The sequence below is a fragment of the Molothrus aeneus genome, chromosome 3 (genome assembly GCF_037042795.1).
Source record: "Molothrus aeneus isolate 106 chromosome 3, BPBGC_Maene_1.0, whole genome shotgun sequence".
Classification (NCBI taxonomy): Eukaryota; Metazoa; Chordata; class Aves; order Passeriformes; family Icteridae; genus Molothrus; species Molothrus aeneus.
In genome coordinates, this window is record NC_089648.1 from 58,683,067 (window position 1) to 58,710,251 (window position 27,185).

General features: G+C 36.6%; 1 protein-coding gene across 16 annotated transcripts in view; it reads left to right on the forward strand.

Annotated features, from left to right (window-relative positions):
• EPB41L2 (erythrocyte membrane protein band 4.1 like 2) overlaps positions 1 to 25,853 on the forward strand; it is a 108,963-nt gene extending 83,110 nt beyond the window's left edge. For 2 of the 16 annotated variants that reach the window (XM_066547007.1, XM_066547008.1), the window contains exons 14-25: positions 1,442 to 2,089; positions 4,014 to 4,046; positions 7,074 to 7,220; positions 8,539 to 8,643; positions 11,364 to 11,507; positions 12,475 to 12,528; positions 12,738 to 13,298; positions 15,132 to 15,254; positions 15,738 to 15,836; positions 17,906 to 17,986; positions 20,487 to 20,625; positions 24,617 to 25,853. In XM_066547007.1, coding sequence (XP_066403104.1) covers positions 1,442 to 2,089; positions 4,014 to 4,046; positions 7,074 to 7,220; positions 8,539 to 8,643; positions 11,364 to 11,507; positions 12,475 to 12,528; positions 12,738 to 13,298; positions 15,132 to 15,254; positions 15,738 to 15,836; positions 17,906 to 17,986; positions 20,487 to 20,594 — 2,103 coding nt within the window. In that variant the 3' untranslated portion in view covers positions 20,595 to 20,625; positions 24,617 to 25,853. Of the gene's footprint in view, positions 1 to 1,441; positions 2,090 to 4,013; positions 4,047 to 4,275; positions 4,339 to 7,073; positions 7,221 to 8,538; positions 8,644 to 11,363; positions 11,508 to 12,474; positions 12,529 to 12,737; positions 13,299 to 15,131; positions 15,255 to 15,737; positions 15,837 to 17,905; positions 17,987 to 20,486; positions 20,626 to 24,616 lie in introns of all 16 variants that reach the window. The other 14 variants (XM_066547013.1, XM_066547010.1, XM_066547009.1 and 11 more) reach the window with 14 other exon arrangements.
• The last annotated feature ends 1,332 nt before the right edge of the window (positions 25,854 to 27,185 follow it).

Below are 27,185 nucleotides of genomic sequence, written 5' to 3' on the forward strand. Positions count from 1 at the left end.
AACACTATATTAAAATATTAAAGGAAAATTGTCAAGTGCTTTCTGTGTGTTTAACTTAATGTAAGTGTATGTAAGCAAAAGAGAATACAAACTTCTAAATGGCACTGACCTAGAGTATCTTTTATTGCTGTAAATCTAATTTAAATGTTCAATAAGCTTGCATGAGTTCTCAAAAAAATGTTTCAAAGGGTAAATCATATTTTATTCACTCTCTTAGTTTGTTTAGACTTGAATAAAAATGTTAATATACCATGGTTGTGTACACTCTACAAAGTTTGGTATATTATGATTGAATTTAATTACCATAGGTAACAATTTTGTTTTAGTAGCCATTGCTGAATTATTTAATCCTTTAAAAACTTATGCTGAGGTATAGATTTCTGTGAAAAGTTGAGTACTGTGATCTGTTCCTGTTGCAAATGTTTGCTTGTCTTGTTTGTTTGAGCTACTGGGGGAATAGGTCAAAAAATTTAATTTATATTTTGTATGATTTAAAGTAAAAGTTTCCTCCCAAAGGGCCAGGTAAAATCTGCTGCTCTTTCTCTCTTGGAGATCATTTCTTTTTCAGCAACTCTCCAGAACTTAGTTTAATATTTAAAGAGTAATTTTGTCCTCAAACATTTTTGCAAGTTAGCTACCCATTTTATTCTTGGTGAAGCTGCTGAGTTTGTCTGTGCAGTTCATATGTTCCCACTGCATTCAAGTGTAGGAAGAGAACAAACACCATAGCTGCATTTTATTTTTTTTGTTTGCTGGCAAGTTGAAATAATTTTGAAATAGATGAGAAAAAAGGCAAATGCAGTTTCTTTATGGGAGAAAAATGATAAAATGAATTACTATGTTTTGCCTTTGGGCTTGTTAAAATTGGTGATTCCCCCTTGTGTTCAGAATGGTGTATCTTTCAGTATTTTAACCAGAACAGCAGTGGAGGGGAAGGCAGTATTTCAGGACGTTGTTCCAGGAAGCTGTTCAGTACAGTTTTGTTACACATGCTTATTCTGTGAACAGCTTTTCCTCTTTCCCCTGGTGCAGATGCTTCTTTTCCTTTCTGCTTCTCTTTAAATCTTAGAGAAAACTGTTATAAACCCAAGTGCCAGCTTGTCTTTCATGTACTGCACTGTCCTCTGACCTTTCTGCCAAAGCTCTGAATGTCTGTCTGCTTCCATCTGTTTTAAGTGACTATTACAGTTCAAAAGTGCACAGTTCTTTACAGCCTCAGAACAAAACATTTGTAATGGGTTCCTTTCATAATCCACAGAAGTAAACAAGTTGGATGCTTGTAAAACACAGCGGGATTTTTATTTTTATTTCTATTGCATTAGTAAAGCTATCCCTTCTTCTGTGTAAAAGTTTTCACTAACTAATAATTTCTCTTTTTTCCCCTCTTCATGTGCCTTCAAACTTGCATTTTTGTTGTGCTTTCATTTTCCACTGTGCACAGAATTTTTTTCTTCAGCTCACTCACGTACACCCATCACCACTGCCCATCCATTCTGTGTCATCCCATCTCACAAACTTGTCACCTGTCCCTGAGATCGACATGCTTTCAGATATTTCAGAGGAGGATCCCTTTGAAGAGCCCCTCCTTACCATTCCAGACATTTCAGAGTGCAATTCCATGGAACAAACATCAGATCATTATAAAACCAGAACAGCTTCACCAATTAATACCTTTGAATCTGTGAGACCCCTAGCTAGTCGAGGCTCCCCAGCTGTTGAGGGAAGAATCCATGCCAATGACTACAAAAGCACTGAGCTGTGCGTCTCATTCAGCTTCTTCAGATGCCTTTCTTTTAGTGTCCGTTCGCTGCTTGATGAGGATGGCTATATTACTTTTCCTAGCCTTCCTGATGTTTGCATTTCTTTCCTCCCACCTGGCCTTCAGCACTATATTCCTATTACCTCTCCTTCCTTCATACCTTCTTTTCTCCTTGTCTTTGTCCTGCTTCTGTCTGCTTTCCAGTCTATTCCTTTTTCACTCACATTTTCCCTTCCTCTCGCTCTGTCCCTCTGCTACCTGGAGCCTAAGGTGACTTCCTTTAGTAGCTCTAATGGCAATGACCTGAATGACAAAGCAGAGGAAGAGGAGGTGTGTAATTTTGCTGCTTAAATGTTGACACTTGCACATTGCATTTATGCTTGTTCTCAAGAGGCTTGCTCAGTTTTGCACACTTCCTAGTTTAGAGGTGTGTCTGTGTACATGCCTGTACATACATATATAAATACACAAATGCACTTGTGTATATCTGTATCTTTTTAGCATTTCTCTTTTGTGAAAAATTGCCATTGTAGGATTTTTACTCAATAGATAGCTCATGGTTTTTCTGCCTAATTTCCTACAGCATGCATAATCTCATTGAATTTCACAGATACTGAGCTGCAGCTGGACTTGCATTGTAGTTCAAAATGTTAATGAGCACATAAAACTGAATACTGAAAGTGCTCGGTGTAACAACAGAGATGTAATTTGGTACTATTTGCAAGTTCTGTTTGCACTGTCAATTGGTTTTAAAATGCCTGTCTCCTGCATGCATTGACTGGAATGCACATCTCTGAAGTTCTGTTTAGATCTGAAAAATGAAATTCCTAAAAGCTGAATTCAGAAAACTGTGAATACTTTAAAATCAGTGTTTTGATTTCAGATGTTTCAGCTCTACAAGGGTGTGTGCAAAGCTGAGTCTGTCCAAGGCACTTTTCTTTTGTTACATGCTTTGATTAATCTCTAGCAGCAGTTGAGACTGATTTCGTTCATTAGCTGGGATTGCAGGTTATGTTAGACTATGCCACTGAAATCTGAGCATTCTTTGGAATACACTGCTATAAAGTGTACAGAAGCCTCAGTCACACCAGTATGTTGCTCTGATCATCTGGAGTGGCTGACAAACTGCCTCCTTTCCTTATGTCTGCTGCACCTGTTACAGCAATGCCACTAGAAAAAGGTCTTCTATTTTGATCCTCAAAGAAAATACTAAACCAATTATTATAGAATCAAAATAGAGGCAGATCTGTTTAATGTTGAATTTAACAAAGTTTGCTAAATAAATGTACATATTAAAGACTTGCTAAATATGACACAATGCCATTATAATACCAGTCTAAGTATAAAATAATGAAAAATGCGACTTTAGGATTTTCTCCATTTTCCATAGCCTAATCCAATCAATAATTTTTAGTGTAGTTACAGAAAACAGAACCCCAGATAAGTCAGAAATTAATAAAAATGTTATATGTACCATATCATTCACACAGAATCCAAAATGCAACAGTATGAGCAGTAAATCCATCTTCAAATGTATAGATTTGCACAGTGTTGACTTGTAAATGCATCTTTTCCCAAGATTACCAGTTGATATTTGTACTTGTGGAAAGATAACTGGGAAGTGGTTCACCTTTTAAAGAATGCTGTTCCTTAAGGCATTCAGAATACTTGGAGATAAGATATGAAGGTTAGCTACAGAAAATTGCTCACAGAATGAATTGCAGTTTAAGAATAAATATATTCACTTAACAAGGGGTGTGTGTGTGTGCAAATAATTCATCCCAAGACAACAACATTCCTAAAATTTAAGACAGTTCATAAATACAGTGTTTAAGTGTTTGACTTGAACCCTTAACTCTTTTCCCAAAAGAACTCCTGGATTAGATTCCATTTTCCCATCAGTTTGTTAGAGAATTAAAGTCACTTATCATAGAAATTATGCATATCATTTTTGTTTGTTACTCATTCTTAAATTTTCACCTGGGAAACAATAAAAAGTGCAGCAAGAAAGGAACACAGTGTGAAACTTCCATTTTTCATGCCACTTATGCCAAAAATTACTTCAGCCATTCTACAACAATGTAGGTGCAAGAAGACCCAAGTCGCTTAATTTCAACATCTGGGGCCGAAAAAGTAAAGGTCTGTAAAATCCAGCACGCTTTGCAGCATTTACAAAGAGATGAAGCCTCTGTGTTAGTCTGTAAGCCAGTGTTAACACTTCCTTTTCTTGATAATTTGTCACGCGCTCACACAGGTGGAATACGAAGAGGAGGAAGCACAGCAGAAGGTGCTTGGTTGCTCTTGTACAATTGAACCTGGCTGTGGCTGCCTGCCTTGTTAGCACCCTACATTTGCTGTGGGTTTTGTCTGAATAGTGCCTTTTCACCTCACCATTTTATTTCCTTTATTTAACTGTCTGATTGTAAGGGTCCTTTTTTATTTGCTGGTCCATTTTATGTTCTTTATGTTTTGTTTTCTTTTTGTTTTCTTTTTGTTTATGTGGCTCAATTTCACAGATCAGTTCCTTGAGAGTAGACGGGGAAAATATTTATGTCAGACATAGCAATTTAATGTTGGAGGTTTGTATGTAATACAAAAAATACTCTCCATTCTCACGGGCTGCCAGGCTGCATGGGATGGGAGGTCACCTGCAGGCTGTTACGGTCACACTGCATGAAGTGCATGGGGAAAATTGGCTTGGAAATGTTGCATGTTGCCATTCTAGTTTCTGAGTTTAAACAAAACCCAAACAAATGCAGAATACCCACAACCAACCCTCAGCTAGAACACTGAATGTAAATTTGTGTATTTTTGCTAACAAATGTTTTCAAGGTGGCAACTGGGAATAATAGCCCTATTTAGATACATCAGACACATGGGTGCAATTCATAATTCTAAATGGGTTTTTGTACATTGTACCTCAATGTTTGCATATTCAGATGAGTAGAGTTTCCAGCTTTTGCCAGTTTAATCAACCTTCCTCAAATACATTAGCTGAATAAATAGAGTTAGTAAGGGGCAAGCAGTAGAAGTATAGAAAGTTGATTCTGGTTCTGGTTTTAGGAGCATTGAAAAATGATGCAAGGATTAGATATTCAAAGGGAATGTTTGGATATCTTTGGAAATATTTGCTGGGTTTTTTCCCTTTTCAAATGAAGTAAATCTTGCTTCTTGAAGGTTGGTTTTCATTGCAGATGAGCAACAGCAAAGAGCTTTGAACAGTATGTTCATGTGTAGTGCATTGTCACTGAAGTAGAGATTTTTTTTTTATTATAAGAGCTTTGGTATAGATTGCTGATCTCAATTATTTTTTCCGTCACTGTACTTATTATTAGTATCATTTAACTTGTGGTTAATAACTTTAGCTAGTAACTGAAGGTATTTTAAAAAATCCTACTGCTGTCTTTATTTCATTCATCCAGATGGGGCTATAAATAATTCCCTTTGTCACAAAAACAGTTTTTAAAAAAATCATTTGTTTTGTTCAGTAATAAGAAGATGCGTGGATTGCAGTAACCCAACTAATGTTTTATGGCTTTTTGCAGCTTTTTGATAACTATTGAAACTTTGCTTGTGTATAACTTACTGAAGCACTGAAAGTGTGCATTGCATAACTGTGCTTTGATCAAGTCCAAGAAATGTGCCTTGTGTCAAGCCAAGACAGGTCTCAAAATAATGGCGGGATTGTTACGAGTTTCAGTTGTATAATAGAATGCCTTTGGCATAAAATTTTACTTCACTCAGAAAATACAAACTTTAGGGGGACATATTTTAAAGTCTCATTTGTTAGTCCAGGATGAAAAGTGGTCCTGTGACAATACAAACCTACAGAGTTGCCAGAAGGGGAGAGGTTCAAATGTTCAAAATGCATGCAGGTTTATCCACAAGGTTAGGAAATAGATGTGCAGCACCAAACCCTTACTGGGGCTGAACATGCAAGTGAAAAGAAATGAGAAACTAAGGAGTTCGGGGTGTGGGTTTTTCATGATTTAATGTGAAGTGTCTTTGCATTGCAATCACTGACAATAAAAATCTTAACCTAAATGGTAGATTTTAGAACATTCTACTAAAAAGCATTTAAAATCCTTGTAAAAAATCCAGATTCTTTACCTACATAATTATTTCTGATTACATTCTTTTGACAAAACTTCCTTAATAATTATGTCTGCATTGATAACATTTCATTTCAATCTTCAGTCTTTCAGTTCTTTACTAAAAATGGATCTGAGACTTAAACTGGAATATAACTATAGAATACTACTGAAAAAATATTCTTGTGTTAGTGAGCATAAGCAACATAGGCTTTTCTTGAGACCTGGAATGCTAGGAGGAGGACAAATGTGAAAGCAGGGTGAAATCTGCTTCTCTCACCAAATCCCAGCCATTGTATTTAGAAGACAATGAATTCATAAGAAAGCTAAGCATATATATTTTTGTCTGGTTACTAGAGCAGTTACATTTTGGCATAGCTCTTGAACTTTACTTCTGCCCTGTAGCTGGTACAAAGTAAAAGAATACCTTGTAGTTATTTGATCCAAGGTGCTGCAGTTTGGCCTCAATGGTCATGAGAAAATCCAGTTCCCACTGTGGTGTCCCCTTTGGCACTGGTCAATGGAGGTGCCATTTAGATAATTTTCTTGGTACTGGCATGCACAAGAACTATTCCTACTTGTCTGTCTACTGTCAGGTTCTTAAAAGTAGAAGTGGCAGGTAACAGGTTTTAAGTCTTTAAATCTGATTCTTCCAGTAAGTTTAAGCCTGCATGAGAGGCATGATGATGTTGTCTCTCTGAAGCTAAGCAGGTGTTAGCTGCTTGCATATTTGGCCTTGTAGTATTGTGTTCACAGATGTAAGTATTTTTCATGGAGCTTGTAATATCAAAAAAGATGCATTTTTGTGCTCCTTGGGTTAAAGGATTCTTAGAGCTGTGCAGTACCCTGAAATGTTTGCGTCTGGTCTTACAAATTTTAGGTGAAAACAAACAGCTCCTGGAAATTGTTTCAATAATTAGTAGTGTCATGTTTTGGATGAAAGTAGATCTTTGCTAAAACCATGTACAGCATTATTTTCCTTTGCTTTAAAATATGGAAGAAACAGTGCATGAGTAAGACCTTCACTACAAAAACAAAACCAGTAAAACTTGGTCCCTTATAGTCTTAAACATTTTTATTTTGAGGCACTACAAAGGAGATCACCATTTCAGACACAAGGCACTTTTCTTGGTTTGGCTGCTTCTATTTCTTTTTTTTTTCCAGTTAAGTTTGCTTTTGTTGTCGTGTTTTGTCCTACTTTGTTTTATGTTGCGGGTTGCTAGGACCTGGATAAGACCCAGGACGACTTACTGAAACACCAGGCTAGCATTAGTGAGCTCAAGCGCAATTTCATGGAATCCACACCTGAACCACGCCCAAATGAGTGGGAAAAGCGGCGTATCACACCTCTGTCCCTACAGACACAAGGGGTATGTCACTGCACACACCTGTCTGCATGCCTTCCCATACAACCCTCTGTGTCATACAGCAAATGCAGTTTGTCCTTCAGGTTAACACTTTGTCTGATGTAATATTTGTTTATACTAAGTATACATTAACTTTTTTACCATTACTGTTGGACCTGACTTTAAAGAGTGGGTGGAATTTTATTCTTCTACATGAACAACTGAATTAGAAGAAAACAGTAGTGATGGCAGCATTTTCCTGTATGTTAAGGATATTTTAAAATTCATGCTGATTTGCACAGATTGATAGAAATAATTTTTCAGTGACAGTAGAACTTTTCCTTCCTTTTCTGTATCTTTATCTCTTCATAGACATCTTGGCAATAAATGCACACACAGTTAGTGTTTTGTTTCAGAAGGACTTGATGTGATCAGTTAGTTTACAGTGTTGACTTCAGGACACATTTAATGTAGTTGTTAATATTTACCTATCTTAGTCTTTAAAAGTCTGTAAAATGAATTTATCTACTTCTCTCTACCTCTCCTTTCTGACTGAACCTTGAAACAGCAGTATGGAATACAGTTTTCTACAAATATCGCTCTCAATGCCTGTAGCAAGAAACCTAGCCAAAATTCTTATGCTGTTGTGAAACTTTTAGTTCTGTTGGGTTATTAACTGTTTCTTTCATACAGTAGATGAGTACATCAGTCTTTCAAAGAAATCAGTTTGTTGTGCTGTTGTCCTTGTCTATCACCATGATTCCCACCTTTCCTTCCTTAAATGTATTGTTGTCCTATCCCCTTAAATTCTTCAGCTTTCTTTTAGTCCACAGAAAGGTGAGCTTTCAATTAAGCAGGCCTGATGCTACAAAATTTTTGATAATATGTCATTATTTCAGTAAGATCTATAAGCTATCTGAACTGTGAGTATGTGCATACAGAGAACAACAAAAACTAACTATGCATCACTTCTTTAGTTCGTTAATTTGTGGTTACTGACAAGAAATTCCTCAAATTGCTGAGTAGTACCTTAATGTTTCTACCTATAGTGGTATATGCACAGGTACAAATGTTGGTCATAGGTTGAAACAGGCATTTATATAAAAGTGTTTAAATTAACTTTTATTATATGGTTGTGTGTATTTTCTGTGATGATTTCTTTTTCTTGAAGTTGAGGCCCCGGCAAGTTACTTTATATCTGGTGGTTTGGTTGGTTTTTTTTTTTTGCTCATCTAGTATGTTCTGTCACTTCCAGATGATTTGATTTTATGTTTATGTATAGTGTATGTCTGTCTCATTGCTTGTTGATTTACACTGGCTTTATAAAATGAAAACCAAATAGAAAAAAGGAGACCACATTTTCCAAGTGAAAACACTGCCTGGGAAGGAAAAACAATGGATTACAATGCCATGGACTGCTGGAGCAAAACCAGAGGAAACCCATAAGGTGGCTGCCCTGAAACCTGCTGCTTTTCACTGTATCTGCTGTGGGCTAGCTTGGTGGCTTGGGCATTCTTTCTTTTTCTTCTTTTTTTTTTTTCCCCTTGAAGGAAATAATTTTTAAAGCCAATACTGAAAGGAGAATGTTGAGTTGTAAACCAGGATCTCTCTGCATATGTGCATAGATACACATATATATGAATGCCAGCAATGTTTTACTTAAACATCAAACTAATCACGAAGTTCTGAATGGCCACTGAAAAAGAAACCCAGTGTTTCACTACTGTTCAATACTGGAAAATTGCTGTATTTGATGTGTCTAGGATGACAGCAAAACATGTATTTTCATTCTATATGGAAATAATTGCTTGCAGTTATTTGACACTTCACACAAGAACTTTTGCTTTGTATGTTCACTGTGTAATGATTATTCAAATCAGTAATGCTGTATAAGCAGCTTCATTTCAAAAGCAACCTGTTCTGAAAACGTCTGCACTTCTGTACCTCTCTTTTCATTTAGGAAAAGAGGAAGGCTTTGTCCCTGATAACATCTATGCAATGAAAAGCTCTCTAACCAGTGGGACTAGTAGCAGTGTGATAGTGATGATGAGTAGCAATTGTGATGTTACTTTTTTACATCACTTTTGGTCTATTAGGTTAATGTGAAGCTGGCACATATTTCACTAACATGTATAAATATGACATTTGGGGAACCGTGTTTCCATCCTGAATTATTTGTTGATGGATGCCTGTTAATCCTTGCCTGTCCTTTAGGATAGCTGAATAATAGATGAGAATTATGCAGGGATACCACTGCTAATATTCTTTTTCTTCTTTTGCTTCAGCGAAAATGCTTACAAGTAATTGTCTGTGTCCTAGAAATGTTATTTTGGGTACATCTCATTTGTGTGACTATACTTCTAGATCCACCATACTCATGCAAGTGCACAGCATCTGTGACTTAATTAAACAAAAACTGACACATTGATATGTATTGCAAATAGAAGAAATATTTCTATTTTATGGATACCCAGAATATTTTTTTTCTTTAATCCATCCCCCACAGCTTGTAAACAGTATTTCATGTTAGACTGTATGACTGTTTACAAGAAGAATTTGCCAGGAATTTAAACACAGGCTGATACAAAACTGATGAATTCTATCTATAAATTTAATCCTTTTTATTAAATGCTCCAGGGAACAGGGGTTACATTATCAAACAAATTGTGTGACTACGATTTTTGTTTTAAAAGACTGGAAGACCCAAAAAGTTGAAGGTGGGAAAATGCTAAAAGATGGATGGTGATATGTGCCTGTCTTTAATTTTTTATTTATATATATATATATATATGTAAGGGGGAGCAGAGAGAGAGATGCACACAGACCACCTACCACACAAAGATTTTGGTTTTCCCCTGCGGGTTTTTTGGTTTTTTTGGTATTTTTTACTGCTTTGAGGAATCAAAAAACAAGGTACCAGAGTGCAATGAAAAGAGGATCATGAACATTTTTGCTTTTTGATGCAATCTGTTAATAGACGAATGTTTCTTGGGTGGAGTAATCTAGGGAAAGAAAGTAGGAATAAGGAATACATCCCCCTATTGGATATTCAATGTTGCATGAAGGCAGATTTAAAAACTTGCATTCCTTTTAACTCTTCTTAGCCACCATTGAAATAAACTTTGAATTTTAGTGTAGGAAAATTAAAAACCGAGTTAGGGGTTCTTTTTCTTTTCCTTTCTCTGCTCTTCTGCATGCCATTCACGTTGTGGTGTCCGTAGAGTAGCACGGTGTAACCTCTGTCAGTTCGCGCTCCCCATCGCTGCTCGCACGGGGAGTCCCCAGGTTGTGTGCGTGGCACCTCGGCTTTCCTCTGGCGCCTGCTTCTGGCATGATTCTCTGCAGTGCCCTTCGGGAACGCTGAAATGTATCTCATGAAATGTTGTCAACATGTGTGTTATGTCCGTGTTATGTATTTGTACGTTGTTGGCTTTTTATTTTAACCACTTTTACTTCTAACTTCTTACCAGAGCTTGTGGAATGAAATCTGGAATAAAGAATTGTAGCTTTTTCAGACTCATGTACCCACATGAACTTTGAAAGTCTGCTTAACGATACAGATTTCTAGCCCTACAGAAAATAGACCAGATTATGAACATATGCTTTAAAGCAATGTGTCACCTTTCATGTATGTTTGAGACATACAAGTTTTCCCACTGAAATGGGAAAGGCTTTTTGAAAACAGATTTTTAATCAACATGAATTCGCTTAGGATATTTAAGTATTTTTAAAATATATATATATATAATTTATTATAATGAAGTAAGAAATATTTTAACATTTCAGCGCTGTGGGTATGTATTCTAAGCAAATATGTCTGACAGCCCTAGAGCTCTGATCCAGCTGGGCTTTAGAAGGTATCAGAAATGGATTTTAAAAGGGAAAAAACTCCCAGTAGTAAATACGGAGTTACCAGCTAAGTAAACTGCGCTGTTTGGGAAGTCCGTGTAAGTGTCGGTATGTAAATGTCGATGTGTTCCGTTCGCACGGTGTGTTGTGCGCGCTGGAGGCGCAGCCCCAGCTGCGCTGTGTCCCCGCTGTCCGTGCCCCTGCTCCTGCCGTGCCTGTGTCACGTCTCTCTCTTGCCAAACCCTCTCCCTCTGTAGGTGGCTGCCGCTCCGTCCGCCGCTGTCTAATTCTTTCCTTTCCCTTCTCTGACCCGTCTAGAGCCTGGAAGAGGAGATAACCTCCATTTTGTTTAGTAAGGAGCGCTTCGGCGCCGGCACCAGCGGGCCCTTCGCCGCCGCCAGCCCGGGGCCAGCAGAGGGCGCTGCGGGGGAGCAGACGGGCGCCGCCGCGCCGGGGCCCCAGGTGCTGCTCGGGCGCGGGGCCGGGGCCCGCCGGGGACGGGACGGATCCCGCCGGGACAGGGACAGGCACAGGGACAGGTCCGGGCTGCTCCCGACCGTCCCGGCCTGCCTTAGAGCGGCGTGCCTGCCTCAGAGCGTAGCTCTGCATCTGCAGCGCGCCAGAAGCAGGGAGGAATCAGTGCTTGGCTAAGCTTACGCTCCGTAGGTGCTGCGCTAGGTAAACAGCCATAAAAGCTGGCATTAAGTCACAGATGGTGTGTTGATTTTTGTATTCCTTTCATTTGAGCTCTTAATTTTGCTGCAGACTGTTCGCTAAATGTATGTTCAATTAAAAAAACCTGACACTCTAATACATCATTTAATGCGGGCTTTCAGATAGCTGTCATTATTTTGTTATGGAACAAATAAGTAAAGCTGCTTTAATATCATCCTTTTGGCTCCAAACTGAATTCTTATAGGACCTTCTTTTGTAATCATATCTTGCTATTCTGACAACATATTAACCTAAACAGTCTTCCTCTCATTATCTATTAAGTTGCATAAAGTAATAGACCAAAGACAAACAACTAATAAAACCTCGCAGTAATGCCCTTTTACTGTTTTTTAAATTATGGCAAACTGGTAGTAGAGCATTATTTTTTCTGATTACTTTTGTTTAATATTATTTATTCTTAATTCCTGATTTAACTGAGAAATAACTGCCTCGGTAGCATCACTGGCTAGTACATTCATGCTTTTTATTTTCAGGCTTTCATAATTCAATTCTTACACCCATAATAATTTCCATAATTCTTACCTACTTTTGATTGAATATTTAGATGAAGTGGGCAACTAGCATCTTGCAGTGAATATGTAGCATCTCTCTAGTATCACGTGTACGCATTCTTAAAAGCTTGCTTGGAGGATGTTGCACTGTTGAAAAGGGTTATGCATTGATTCTTGTCCTCTGATTGCTTTTTGTTTCACAGAGACATGCTTCCAGAGCAGAAGGGCCTTGTACTGGAGTCAGCGATGCTGATAAGGTTCTGCAGGTTTTTTCCATGACTAAATTTGGCTCTAACTCTTCCAATCCATCTTCATTCTTTCCTTCCTTCTTTTTTTCAGTTAACCATCACAATCATCTTTTGTCTTCCATATGACATGAACCAGCTATTGGCTAATTTTATTTTCATCGTTTTAATTTATTCATATACTCTTCTTTTGTTTATCCTCATCCATGTTTTTTGTGCAGAGTTCACATGAGACTCTGGACATAGTGGAGGAGAAGAAGCAGGCAGAGTTTGGGATAGAAGAAACACTAGTCGTAGACGAAACCAACAAAGGGAAAATGCAAGTTGCCTCTGATGCTGGGGAGACATGTAAGGTGGAGCACGTGTCAAAAAAGGACTCTTCATCATTGCCATCAGATAGTAGCAGCAGCAGCAGTAGTAGTGAGAGTGAGGATGAAGAGGTGGGAGAATACCATCCACATCATAGGGCAATTGAGGAAGTCATCAGGGAAGAACAGGAAGAAGAAGAAGACATGAAAAGGAAAGAACACGAAGAAAATACGCAGCATGTGGAAGCCATACCAGAAGGCAGTAAACTAAATGTACCAGTTGAGCACACACAAGTTACAGCTGAAGATTTGGTCCAGGAAAATACAGTTACTGTAGCTACAGAAGAGAAGAATTTGTCAGAGCAAATTAAGCAAGATGTAGGTGAAGAAAAAGAGGAGGAACAGCTGAAACTCAATGGAGATGTGTCTCATGTTGACATTGATGTTGCACCACAATTAATTTGTTGTTCTGAGGTAAATGGTAGAACAGTATGACAACTAGATTTAAGCAGAGATATTTCTTGGGGTGAAAATATACCTGCCTTTCTTCTTCTCCTATTCCTCCACGTCTTCTGGCATCCAACAAGATTCAGATCATTTGGAAGGGGAAACCATTGATGAGCAGTGAAATTCTGTCTCCCTCAGTTATGGTTTCTGACTTTTTGCTAGAACTGAGTGAAAATCACCAGTAAAGGCAAACCTTCCGAAGACTGAGATCTCTTTTTTTAATCTCCTCCGTATTTTATATGCACATACATAATGTGTATTTATTATTTATGTGTTTCCAGTGTTTTAAGTCTTGTCTTGTCTATTTGTCAACTGTTTTTGAAAAGTCCATGACATATAATTGTGATTGGAAAACTATTGCAAATTGAAATTAGAAAGCACCTGTCAGAAATTTTTGTTTCTTTTTTCCGCGTATTCTCTGACTACTTTTCTTGCCTTTTTTTCCCCTCCTTCAATAAAAGAGTATGGATTTGTAGGTTAGAATGTGTATGGCTAGAAATTGCAGAGGTGAGAGCACTCCACTTTTAAGTGAGGAGGCTTGTATCACAATGTTTCTGTGAAGTCTTCTAGTGCAGTAGATACTTAGGAAGCATGCATGAGTTCCTGTCACAACCACTTGTTTTAAGCCAAACAAGGTTGAAGAGTTCATTACTGGGCAAGTGATAAAGAAGCAGAAAGGGAAAAAATGAAAGTCAGGCATGTATGTCTTTACAAATTTGTCATGATCTTCTGCTGAGTTTTTCACCAGTTCGGTGAGTTTTTTTGTAGTTCTCTACCTGCTTGTTCTTGTAATGGTGGCAAATTTTTTTTTCTTCACTTTTTTAATTGAAACAACTCACATTCTTTCTTTTGTTGTCTTTTGCATACATAGCTGTTCTGATTAATGATGTGAAAGAATTAGTTTATCAGACTTTTAAAATTTACAAATTCCCACACTTCCTAAAAGCATAGATAGTTTGGAGAAAGGGGAGGAAGGGCTGCTGTGTATGCAAGCATGAAAGGGTGTTTGGGTTTTTTTCCTGGGATTTTACCCTATGTGTGTTCAAAATCAATATAAGATAGAAGCTGCTGATGCATCTAGAAAAATATCAAAAGGCTTTAGTTCTTAAATCTAATGAAAATCTGCTTCAATAAGATAAGTAATGAGTTCACTAGCTTACAGACCCCAGTTAATTGCTTTGTTTGTGATATTGCAGAGAACACCACTAGTTTAAATTGTTGAAGTAGCATTTTAGAATCTTTGTCAAAAAAAGTCATTGACTTAGAGAAAAACTTAGACTGCTTAAAATCCAGTTTGCAAAAGCTTTTCTTTTCCAGAAGTAATACATGTTAAAAAGTTAAACTTTTATGGAATTTCTAGTCCTGATTTGCAGACTGAGGAGTGATAGGTATTTTCCCAGATTAGTTCTAATACAAAGTTTATCTGTCTGATCTAGCTGTCAATTTCTTTATGCAAACTAAGATTTTTATTTTTTTCTTAGTGATGCTTTTACACATTTTTAGTACATGTGTTGCAGCTTTGTTTTAGCAATTGCTCTTTGGTACTTACTGTTGGCTGAAACACTGAACTTTGACAAGGTTATTAGAAGATTAGATTTTCCTAGAATGTTATGGATATCCCAGAGGGCTGATGTATTAATCTTCATTTCATTTTGCTTATTTATTGCATGCTTTTGTATGGGAAGTCAGTCAAATATTTATCTTTCTGTTATGCTTTTCTTGAGCTTTTTGTGTTTTCTTGGTCCACTTTACAAATCTTCTTCTGTCTTTTGAATTGATTGTTTATTTCTTGCATCACAGCCTCCAGTAGTGAAAACAGAGATGGTAACCATTTCAGATGCCACGCAGAGAACTGAAATCTCCACTAAAGAAATTCCAATTGTTCAAACAGAAACTAAAACTATCACATATGAATCTTCACAGGTATGGTGATGGGTTTGTTTGCAATCCTCTTTTTATTATGGTTATGTAGATCAACATAGATAATGTCCAGAAATGCTTTTCAAAAACGTATAGTTTTTCCTAGCAGATAAGATTATACTTTGGCTATGAATTAGATAAGTGCAATGTTACAAAACCATATTACTTAAGAAGTTTTAATTTCCTTTTTCTGTATAAAGAGTTAGTTGCTGACTACAAAAGTATAACTCACTTTAATCCAGTTTTGGAAATTTGATTAAAATATCTCATTTCTCCTGAAAGGAACACATAACTGTGAGCATGAATTCTCCACAGGAATGGCCATAATAATAGCCTTACCCGACTCTGTGAACTTGGCTGGCTTCTATTTAGATTTCAGTTCTAGCTGAATTAAAGAATGTGTTTAGTGGGAAAACTGGTCTTTTTTCCTGTGAAAACAAAGTTTTTTAAATGCCAATATACAATTATACATTTTTTTTTGTATAGCTTGATGGAAATGCTGCTGGTGACAGTGGTGTGCTCGTGAGTGCCCAGACAATTACATCAGAGTCCATTTCTACTACCACAACTACACACATCACAAAGGTAAATTATATTTCATGTCTTAATTAAAAAAAAGACACCAGACCCTCAAAATACAATTTTGCATGAAGTTTCTTGTATATCTGCTAATTAATTGAGGAGAACTGACCTGAAATGGAAGGGATTCATTCCAGGCATGTGTGAGAATTAAGTCTTTCTCTACAGGTTTTGAAGACAGAAGTCCTAATCAATAAGCAGGATATTGCTGGGAATAGGACATGTAGAGGGGGAAAAATATGATTAGTGGCTTTTCAGTAGTTCATATAGGCTTTATTTTAGTATTGGACAAATGAGTATGTAACAAAAGTTTTACAGGTTCAGCCCTGTCCTCACCCACTGATATCCTACAGAGTCTTTGCTAGTGTAACTAACTTGTCTGAGTCCACAGGAGACCTGGTAATGGCACTGTGATGAACTGAAACAATGTTTCGCAGACTTTGTGTTAATCATCCTTGTGCTTCTAGGTTTAGGGTATACTTAAAAACAGATTGTTCTGTCAGATTACTTTGCAAGCCTGTTTGGATGCTGAATTATTTCCTCTGCATTCCATGCTTGAAAAGGAAGGGAAAACTCAGTCTTAACAGGACATCCCATCTCTTTCATGAAAACATGAAACATGGATTGTTTCGTGCCAGAGCGTGTTAGAACTACCAAAGCATGATGATGATTGTTGTTATTGCTAATTTATGTAAATATTTGTCAAATTTTAGGCATGCCTAAATAACACATTTTTCAACTCCTATTTGAACTCTTAGCATATTTACTAAGGAAATTATAGAAAGCATTATTTAGGGTAAAGAAAAATGGAAGAGGGAAACAAAGTGTGAATTCAGGATTCTCTCCCCCCCCCCCCCCCCAAGATACAGAAGTTTTACAACATGACAGAATTGAATAATAATTCACTTCTCACTGGATATATTTTCTAAAGATTTAAATATTCTGAAGATTGAAAGTCATATGCACAAAATGATAGTGAAGAATAATGTTGGAAAGTGAGTCACATGAAATAAAGTAAGCTTGGAATTAAAAATACATATGTTAAAAATACATTGGTATAAAGACTAGCCAAAAGATCCTTTTCAGACTCCTGCTCCTTTTGGGAATCATTAAGGCATTACCATTTTAGGAAAAAATCTTTCTTCAATGAATTGAATCACAGTTTTGACTGGAAGTGTACATTTTCTTGTCAAGTTCAGTTGTCAAATAGTCTTGCTTCTTGGAAGGAACAATTAAAGAAAATGGTTTCTGTCTTGTCTTCTACTGAAAAATTACTGGAATTACCATGATGCAGCAGATCCTTATGTTTTTTGAATTGATGATAAACAGTCAGTAACAAGATTGTTTGAATTTTCTAAGCTGACTTTATTTTATATTGCAAACTGTGCATTATTGACAAAGGGACCTTCCAAAATAGTTTTAATATTCTAATGGTGTTCCTAACAGAGTCATCTTGGCTCTTCCCTGGTCAATGTAGTTTATTCTTTTCTCATACTCAGGCTGATTTAAAAGGCAAATAATGTTATTTCTATGAGAATGTTTTTATAAGCTGAGGTGTTTGAATCATATAATCACTTCTTCAGAATAAGAAGTGAAGAATAAAAGCACAAAACTCAGTAGTGTGAAATATGTTGAAAATATCTGATGAAGGTCCTTGAATGACAGAACTGAAAACCAGATCATCTTTGTATTTAATGGTATAGGATTATGACTGTGGAAAGGCCCATGATAGATGGGTTGAAATAAAAGAAGATTTTTGGAATTTCCATGTTGCCAGATTTATATGGCAGAAGAAGCTGAAATTACAATTTGCCAAACATGGGCTCTAGTAACAGGAGTAATTCTCATTGCTTGATTTTTATCAAGTTAACAATTACTAGAAGGTGACCAACTGCATAGCTGAAAAAGGAGAGGATGATTTAGCACTGAACACATTTACTATTAATTGCAACTCAGACACAGAAATCTATTTGCTTCAATGGAAAAGAAGGCTGTGCTTTGTGAAAATACAGAATAATTACAGGGGTGTTTTTCTGTTTGTTTTTTTTTTTATTTTATTTTTCCGACATCTGTAGATGGTAAAAGGTGGTGTATCAGAAACAAGAATTGAGAAGCGCATTGTCATTACTGGAGATGCAGATATTGACCATGATGAGGTGAGTATGCAAACTTAACACTTAAAATGTGGGTTTTGTAGTCTGGTGAGATCTAGATGATGTTTCAGAAATCTGAAGTAAGAGAAAGGTAGAAAAATTGAACAAAACTATAGAGAAAGACCCTGAGACTGTTCATTGTGGTATAGTTATTAAATAGTTATGTTTTGCTATTAAGAAACCTTTTAAATATATGTGAAAGAAAAACAGCATTTGTAAATTTGTATCATAGATCATGTGAATGGGTTTTTGCTATTTTTAGAGGGATTACTTTTTTTGGCAAAGACCCAGTTTATTTAGTGCAGCTTTTGTACTGGGAGGAAAAACATTACTGAAATAATCTTATTTTGATACGCTGATCTGGATAGAGGGGAGTATCTACTGCATTGTTTCAGCAACATCTGAATGCAGCACTCATTTTGATTGAAAGCTTTGAAATACATTAGAACATTAACGGCTTGAATTTAAATATTAAGGTTTGGCCAATATTTGTACAATTATGTGTAACAAAAGTAATTGTTGATCTGCTGTTTTGTCTGTACCGTTTATCTCCATCAGTACTAAAGCAATATTTTACAATATCTTAGTAACTAAGGTTAAGATCACCTTCTACATGCCAAATTAATAAGGCTGAATTTGAGCACTACACAGGAAAATAATTGAGAAAAGTCAATTATCTAGTCTTTGTAGTGATGATTACACAGGGTTTTTTTTAATCTAAGAAACTATAGTAACAAAGGCAACCAACAGTCATTGGTTAATGCAAATGGAAAAGCCTACCTTGCAGTGAATATATTTCTAACTTCATGAAGGCTTCTCAAATCAACGTAACAGTTTAACTTTTGAATTGTAATATAGTGAGAATTTTCAAGGAATTTATTTTCATATTTTTATTTGTGTCCAGGAAGTGTCTTTTGGCAAGTTGAATCTCTTCTTGAAACTCATAATTAAATGACAGGGCTGCTTAGCATCGAGCAAGAATGGAGCTTGTTTGCCTTGACACCCATTCAGTGCACTTCAAATGTCTGGAAAGGTCACAAAACAGCTTTAATATACCAGACAATTCTCAAAGCCCTTCTTTAATTTGTGAGAAGTGAATAATGAAGTAAAAAATGAAATTATAAAAAAAGGAAGTACAAAATTCAATTTTAATTACTGAAGTTTAAAACAGCAGTGAGCAGCTTTTAAGAGATTTAAGAAATAGCTACCACTTTTCTTAAGTGAATATGAAGCTTCTTAAATGCCCAAATGACATGCTGGATGTGTTTTATTTTGTCTATTAGCTCCCTATATTACTATAATAGTTTTCAATAGGAAAACAATATTTCAGTGTTGAGCAAACATCAATATTGTACCAATACACATCATGTGTCCTGTACATATTCCCTTAGAAGGATTTCAAATTCAGTGTCACATAATAGTTAGGGTGCCTAATGCTGGTATTTTCAATCTCTCTTCAGAGTTAGTTATGTCTTCTCTCACTTAATACATGTAGCTAGCTCAGGAAATAATAGTCACTTTTCTAAATTATGATAAACCTTTTTGTTGCATTATATTTTTCTTGCTCCTTCTAGTATTTTGAGGGGGTTTAGTTGCATTTGGTACTAAGGTGAACAGGTGAACTGTTGCTTCTGAATACCTTCCCGTGTCGTCTGGTTTTTTTCTTGTGTTAGGTTCCATCAGTAGTACAGCTCACTGAAATAAGATGTGTAGTAAGATGTGGGCAAGAAAGAGAAAGCCCCAGGTGCTATTTCACCTGTGATGATTCAGAGCGTGCTCTTATGTGGTTGACTATGATGTAGAATGAAATATTACGTTTCAGTTGGAAGGGACTTATGATGGCCATCTGATCCAACTGGGTATATTGGTACATCTCTTAAGTGATAAAATTTTTTAAAATGGGGAGGGAATTTAAGCAACTGAATGATATTTGCATTTACACTTCCCTGAATTAAGCTAGAGAAATTTCTCTTAAACTAATACAAGGAGAAAAATGGGATTCTTGTGCTGAGATCATTTGTTATGATCTTATTCTGGAATTTCAGTACCACACTTAGTGTACATTTCAAAGTATCTTTCTGTTTTGTTCAGGAAACCGAAGGGCACTCTTGTTTTTCTTTACTATCTTAAACTCTTGTTAAGGGGTATTTTTTAGATCCTTTGCAGAAATTCAAAAAGTTCTGGGATATAGAAATACTTTTTTTTTACATAAGATGAGCTAGAAAATTATCTTATAACTTTATGGTTACTTGGTTACTTGTTACTTCCTGGAAATCTTGGTAAATTTTTAATATGGTGGGGTGTTTTTTTCTTTATTTTGGGTTTTCTGTTTTGGGAATTGGTTTGGTTTGGGGGTTGGTTTTTTTACCTTTGATCTCAAGTTCAGGGATTTACAGTTCTGAGAAATTATAACCAGATTTTCCAAAGGTACTCTCCCATTCTCTGGCCCCACGTGCATGTCCTCTTGATTTTGTTAAGTTCCATGTTTCAAATACATTTGCAGGCCCTGGCACAGGCAATCAAAGAAGCCAAAGAACAGCACCCTGACATGTCTGTGACGAGAGTGGTGGTGCACAAAGAAACTGAACTTGCTGAGGAAGATGAAGACTAAAATCAAAAATGCTCTTGAGCAAATACTTCAGGTAAGCTTTAATGTAGACAATTAACACAGGAAAATGTGGCATCAGTTTGCTGTTCCATTCGTGTCTTTTCAGCTGAAAAATATGGGGCATTTTAAGATAGGGATTCCCAGAAGGGTGAGTTGAAACAGGTGCTAATAGAAGACTATTAGTATAAGAATTTTTATCTTTATCAGGTCTACTATGGCATTAATTTCAGTTGCAAATGTTTCTATACATGTCTCCCAGTTTTGTAACCATACTCTCACAGCATTTTCTGCGTTGTCTGGTCAAGTTGTTACAGTTTATATTGAAGTGGGTTTGGGCTATTTATGCAAAATATGAAGGATGTGTCACACTTTTCTGTTTACCTGCACAGTTATAGTTCTTGCCTAACATCTTGCTTGTTAAGTGGGAACTCTGTGTAGATTTCAGTAGTGAAAGGACACACTTGGACGTTTCAGTTTAGTCAGATAATCCTTAATCCTAAACACACTGAAATTTTTGGCCTTTTATCATTTTCCCAGGCAAGAAGGTAAATGTATTGGAAGCTCAAGTTTTAAAGCCTTTTATCAGTTGAAAAAGCTGTTTGAAGTCATGTTAGTTTGTTAGGCTCTCCTTTCTAGGTTGAGAAAAAAAGAAGGAAAATAACCACAATATGGTTCTCCTTCATGTATTCAATAGAAAGAGCAGGATGAACACTGAATAAATCTGCTCTTGCACTTATTATAGACTAAAGTCTTAAAGCTCTGTAACCATTTGGGGGTGTAAAGCTTCAGGTTTCCTGTGCTTGTCACGCTGTTGGTATGAGACTAGAGCTTCAGGTGTTTTCAAAATTGATGATTTTGTTAATGGTAGATTCAGATTCAAGAAAAAGATTTTGTTAATGGATAAATGGGTATATCAGTGGGAGAGATTTATAAAGAAATGTAAAAACCAGTGGTTTAAACCTTCATTAGGAGACCTCTGATTTTTTACTGACCAGCCTCTGTATTTGGCTAGAAGAGCAATGGTGTTATTGGAGCATCTCAAGGAAAATTGTCTTAGTACAACTTCAAGCTTTTAATATGCACTTTGATCAATGTTGATGTAGGGGCAGACAAGGTAAAAGAAATACATTTTATATATTTTAAAGAAATGAGAGTAATCATGATTCTTATTTCCCTGGTTCAGTATTTTATACAATGGTGGTTGTGGCCCATGGACAAGAGACTTCTATGTCCTATGCAGGCAGGCATTCCCTTAGTATTGAACAAAATTCTTTACCCAAGGAAAGTAGCCATTATAAATTTCAGCCTGCAGCTGTAGCAGACTTGGAGCCAGGAAGTGCCAGGAATATATGAAAAATGAGACACTGACTTGATTCCAAATTTGGTGTAAGCTACTAGAGGGGAGGGTGTTTTTCACATAATCCTGATAATCTGTCATGTTAAAAAGATCAAATTTATTGCTGTGCCTGAATTTCCTAAAAGCTGACGATATAACTGTTGAGTATCACTTCTGGGATCCAGAAGAGAAAAGATTCAAGTATCAGTTGAGAGGATATGAAGTGCATCTATTGAATGCTGTTCCATGGAGCATGGCTGTTATCAAGGAATTGGACTCTTCCTGAGCTAGTCTGATCACAGATGCGTATTTTCAGCTGAAAGACATAGACTAAAGCTTTAGTTTATTTAATCTACCTACAAGTGTCTCTTTTCTTAACAACTGGGTGGTAGTGAGAGTGCCTGTGTGTGGATGAGGAAGGGGAGAACTAATATCCATTGCCAGATGTTGACAGGGATATGGTCAGTTAAGAGACTGCCCGTGGTGGGGGGAGTGTTGGGGCAAGAGCTTTTCACATCTGCTTGCAGAACTCTTGGGTCTCATCACTGTACACATAACCGTCCTGAGAGTTTGTCCTGAACTCCTGCTGTGTGCAGTAGAGAGCAGCAATGTTGAGAACATGAGGATGAGTAGGATGGCCTGCCCTCTGCCTGCAGACAGGAAGTTTATCCAGCTTCTCTGTCAAAATGGTTCCAATTCCCTTCCTGACCTCATACACGTTGTGCTAGAACTGCAATGTTTGTTTTGGTCATGTGTGTTCAGACAGTATTTTCTGGCTAGTTTTTCCTCTGAGCTTCTCAGCATGTAAATTTACATAACTTTTCAGGATGTAAAACACAGTAGAACTGAGTTTGGGCTGCCTCCAGAAAATTTCTTCACATTTGGTCAGATTATTCTGTGTTAGAAAAAGAAATTAATATTTTTTTTCATAAATGTACAAACCAGGAGAAAACATGGGTCACGTTCTGAAGTGCTAGATGAGGACTCACTGGATATTCATGTTGTAGCATTAATACTTTTAAAAATTATTTTCACATTAAATAATGCTAGAAACTAAAAATAACACTGGAGGTGGGGTTGCTTGTGAGGGAGAGTTGGGGAAAAGCACCAAAAATAAGAAACACTGCACAAATGTCTGTTTTTTCATTGTACCTTTATTTCAGCATTCAGTTGGGTTTGTTTCATGCCTTTGTTGCTTAGTGACACTGAAAATTAGTATAACAAGTATGCTCCAGTTTGGGTTTAAAAGCAGAGGGGAGGACAGGGAACTGTACTGAACTGTGAGATAGGGGGGTGTTGATGAGTCCCCACATCACCTAAATGTTCTAGAAGGCTTGGAAAAATGCACATCAGTTTTGTGAGAGCTGTTTGCAGTAAGGAGAATGCCTGTGCTTTGGGTGATTTCATTGGTCCCTTGGTACACAGCAACATTAAACATGCACACTCAAACCAGCCCTTGCATATTTTCAGCACTTCCATCGCAGGATCTAAGGTAGAAAGATACACTGAGACAGCAGAACAGATGGTTTGGATTTGCAGGGTTTTACTAGTCTGTGTGTGCTACCATCACATTTTGAATTCATTATTAATCAGTGTGAATTTAAAGGTCTTGCAGGCAGGGATTGCCTCTTCTCTTACATGTGTGTAGAATGTGCCAGGTTCTTCATGCTACCTTAATCTTGAATCAGTGTTCAACACAATATATCCCATAGAAGTAATTGCATCTTTTTAGAGGGGACTGGATCATGGGAGGAAAAAATTATTTTGGCAGGTTTGCACCACGTTTCTACATTAGTGACCAGCTGCAAAGTTGATTCTGTTCCTTCATCAAATATTTAACTACTTTGTAAAAATTTTATTCGGGGAAAAAAGCATCCAAAGAATTAATTCCTTCCATTGTCTGAGGGGCTTTTTTTTTTTTTTTTCATTTTTGAGAAATATAGACATTGTGGAATGGTTGTTTGCAAAGGACTGGAGTGTGTCAGTTGTTCTTGTCTGAGTTTGTCAATTGCTTTACAGGTTCCTGGTCTTCAATGCTTGTGAGAGAATAAAAGAGGACATTTCTCCATGCTACTTTTGTGTCAGACCTGGAGACTTGTTTGACTGATGCCTTTCAGTTAAACTTTAGGGGGAAAATTTAGTCATCTAAACAAAAGAAAGCCACCTGAAGTGCCTTGACTATCTGTCAAGAGCCTTTTGCTCTCCTGTGCTAAGGCAGTGGAGTCATGCAATGAATTTTGCATAGTTGTTTCTGAGGCAATGAAAGCTCTGACGACTACAGCAGTATTCTTTGTGTAGACTTGTTTTCTCTAATAAAAGATACTGCATTCTGATTCTGAAGGATTACTGAATTGAACAAGTACCTTCCTTTTTTTTTATGTTCAGGTTGTGGATTAAAATTTTCAGTAAACTGAAAAGGGGTTGCAATTAAAATAACATGAGAATTTTGGGAAGAGAAGAAATGCTCTAAAGCAGGATGAGTACTTTGAAAAAGTGTAGTACTGTATGCCTAATGACTGAAGGGGGTTTTGGTCAATGCAACATTTTTTAAATTAAATAACCTTCCCTTCTTGTAAAAAAAAACCAAAGAACCCTGCATTGAGAAAGTTACTTTCTGATTCTGATGTGACACTGACATAATATCTGTTAGAACTGCTTATGTAACCTTCCATATCATTTTTTCTTCCAGAAATATAAATGTCACTGACCACGAAGAACTGTAGTCATTCCAAGTCATCATGACTCCACTGAATCCACCAGGCCTAGCAACAATGACCAGATGTTCACGACTTAATGCCAATACCAAACTCCTTTTAACATCTTTGGTCTATATTCCCTTACAGTCTTTCTTGTTTATTTTTATAACCACTTCTTAACAATCTTAGAGTTTTGGGTTTTTTTAATGAAGTTCTAGAGGGTATGATCTTCTTTTGCACAAATACTTGTATTTTTGAAACGGATTCTTAATTATATGAAAGTGAACAAAAGAAGTCTGGAAATCATTGTTCACTGGAGTAGGTGATAATTGTGCAGGAAGGAGGATCTTTACTAATTTAGATATAGTTTTTTTCAGATATCTCAAGTGAAATCTCTTACTGGAGTAATTTACAGAATTTTTTTCAGATTATTCAGGTAAATATATGATATCACATAATGAAGTTTTTTATAAAAATAAAACATTTGCTAAAATTTGAAAAAATATATTTCTTTGGATAAATTTTATACTGGTATCTCTGTAACTCTTTCTTTTCCAAGGTTCTCCTCTCTGCGGAGCAGAGATGGTGTGGCAGTCTGTAGAGGAGAAGGAGTTGCAGACAGATTTCTTCTGACTGAGCACTGTGTTCTTTTTGCACTTTGGTGCCAATGCTCAACTTTTTTGCAGACTTTTTGCTGTCTGCAGCATTCCAGATAAGGAAAGAAGGAAGAACAAAATATCTTTCTCTTTTTCCAACAAGAGATGATCTAGGCAGCTTAAAACCGTAGTGCTTTCTTTTCTTACTGTGTCCCAATTTCAGTACTTCCATTGTTTGGATACATGTGTAGAATGCTCGCTTGCTATTAAACCTCACTGTGTCTCCATGTTAGAACTGACATTTCTGTTACAGAGAAGGTATATGTTTCACATGCTTCCTCTAATGGTTAATGCAGGTTTTTAGGCTACTGAATAAAAGATGTAAGATGAACTCCACTCATAAAGTAGTACGAGAGTACCATCAGTTGAGACTGCCATGGCAAAAACCTGTTAATTATATGGGAGTTTATTTTTAATTTGTTCTTGCTGGGGGTTGTTTGTTTGGGGTTTTTTTTGCTGTTGACTCTGTGTATAGTTAAAATGCCAAATTAGATTTATAGTAGCTTAAAGTTGTATTAAGTGATATTTTGCTTTCTGTAATTCTGTTATAAAATAAAGTTGTTTATTCTCTGTATGACTTTTGGGTCTCAGACATAAGCTTGGAGGATATTTGAAGTGAGCAGATTACTTCTGAGAACTGCAATTCTAGAGGTCACAGAACCTTAAAAAACAGGGATTAGTGCAAGTGGTCTGCAGGGCTGCCAGAAGGGTGGCACAATTACCTGGTAAGTACCAGTGTTTTTTTAACATCTTCCCATAAACTCCTGATTTCTGTATTAAAAGAAGAAATCCTCTGCTGCCAAAACAGAGGAGATTTGAACATCACACTGGAAGTTGAAATGCCTCCGAGTCCACAAGTGGTTCTGCTGAGTTCATTGAGATAGGGTCTACTGTGGTTTTCAGATAACAAAACAAATCATAAAACTTCTCACTGCATTCTCCTTCACTTCTGAGCAGTGTATTTTTGGTGCTATTCTCAGTTTAGACGGCTGCCATCTGTCAGCACACTTGTGTAGCAGAAGTTCTCCTTGGCTTTGGCTCCGCGTCGTTTGGATAACGTATGACAACAGTAACAGAGATGTTAATTTCTGTACGTATGTAGTCATTCTAAACTGCGTTCACATTACCTGGGGAATTTGCAGGTAACAGTCTTACCTGCTTTCCTTCAAAACCAGAGATATTCTGCTTTTCAAAAAGGGGAGGAGAACCCCATCCAGCTTGATAACACTGCCACAACGCTGCGTGAGTAGGGTGGTTGTCAAAGAAGTGGCAAGTTTGGGATATGTAAATGTAGGTCAACATGAATACACATGCACTTAGAAGGATTTCTCAGTGGATTTTTCCTACAAAAGTGTAAGAAAAAGCTGTGTAAAAATCTTTAAGGTATTTTTGATATGGTGTAGTATTAGTTGCCGATCTCATTTGGTGGGTGGACAGCACGTTGCTTGAATTCATTGATTTTGGATTGGTCTGATTAGTTAGACAGTAGATCAATATTCGTTTAATTGCACTTGTATTTAATCCTTAAAACTGCAAATATAATATTCTTGCAACAATATTATTTTCACTGAGATATGTCTTTCTTCAAATACTAATAGAACCTTTTGTCAGTGAAAAATTAGTAGTATTTTCAGGTCAGCATAGCTGTCACTTGCATTGATTAAATATGTACTAATTAAACAGCCATTGTCATACAGAAAAATCTAAGCCCTAAGTGTCACAAAAATAGTCAAGGTTTACAGATTCGGTTGTATGTAATTATTCAAATTATCTAGAATATTGTGCAATTCTGAAGTCTCATTGTTACCTTTTTATATATAATATACCTACAGCAAAAATTACAACATGCAAAAAAAGAAATTGTTCTCAAGGCACTTCACAAACCAGCTTTATAATACATGGGCAA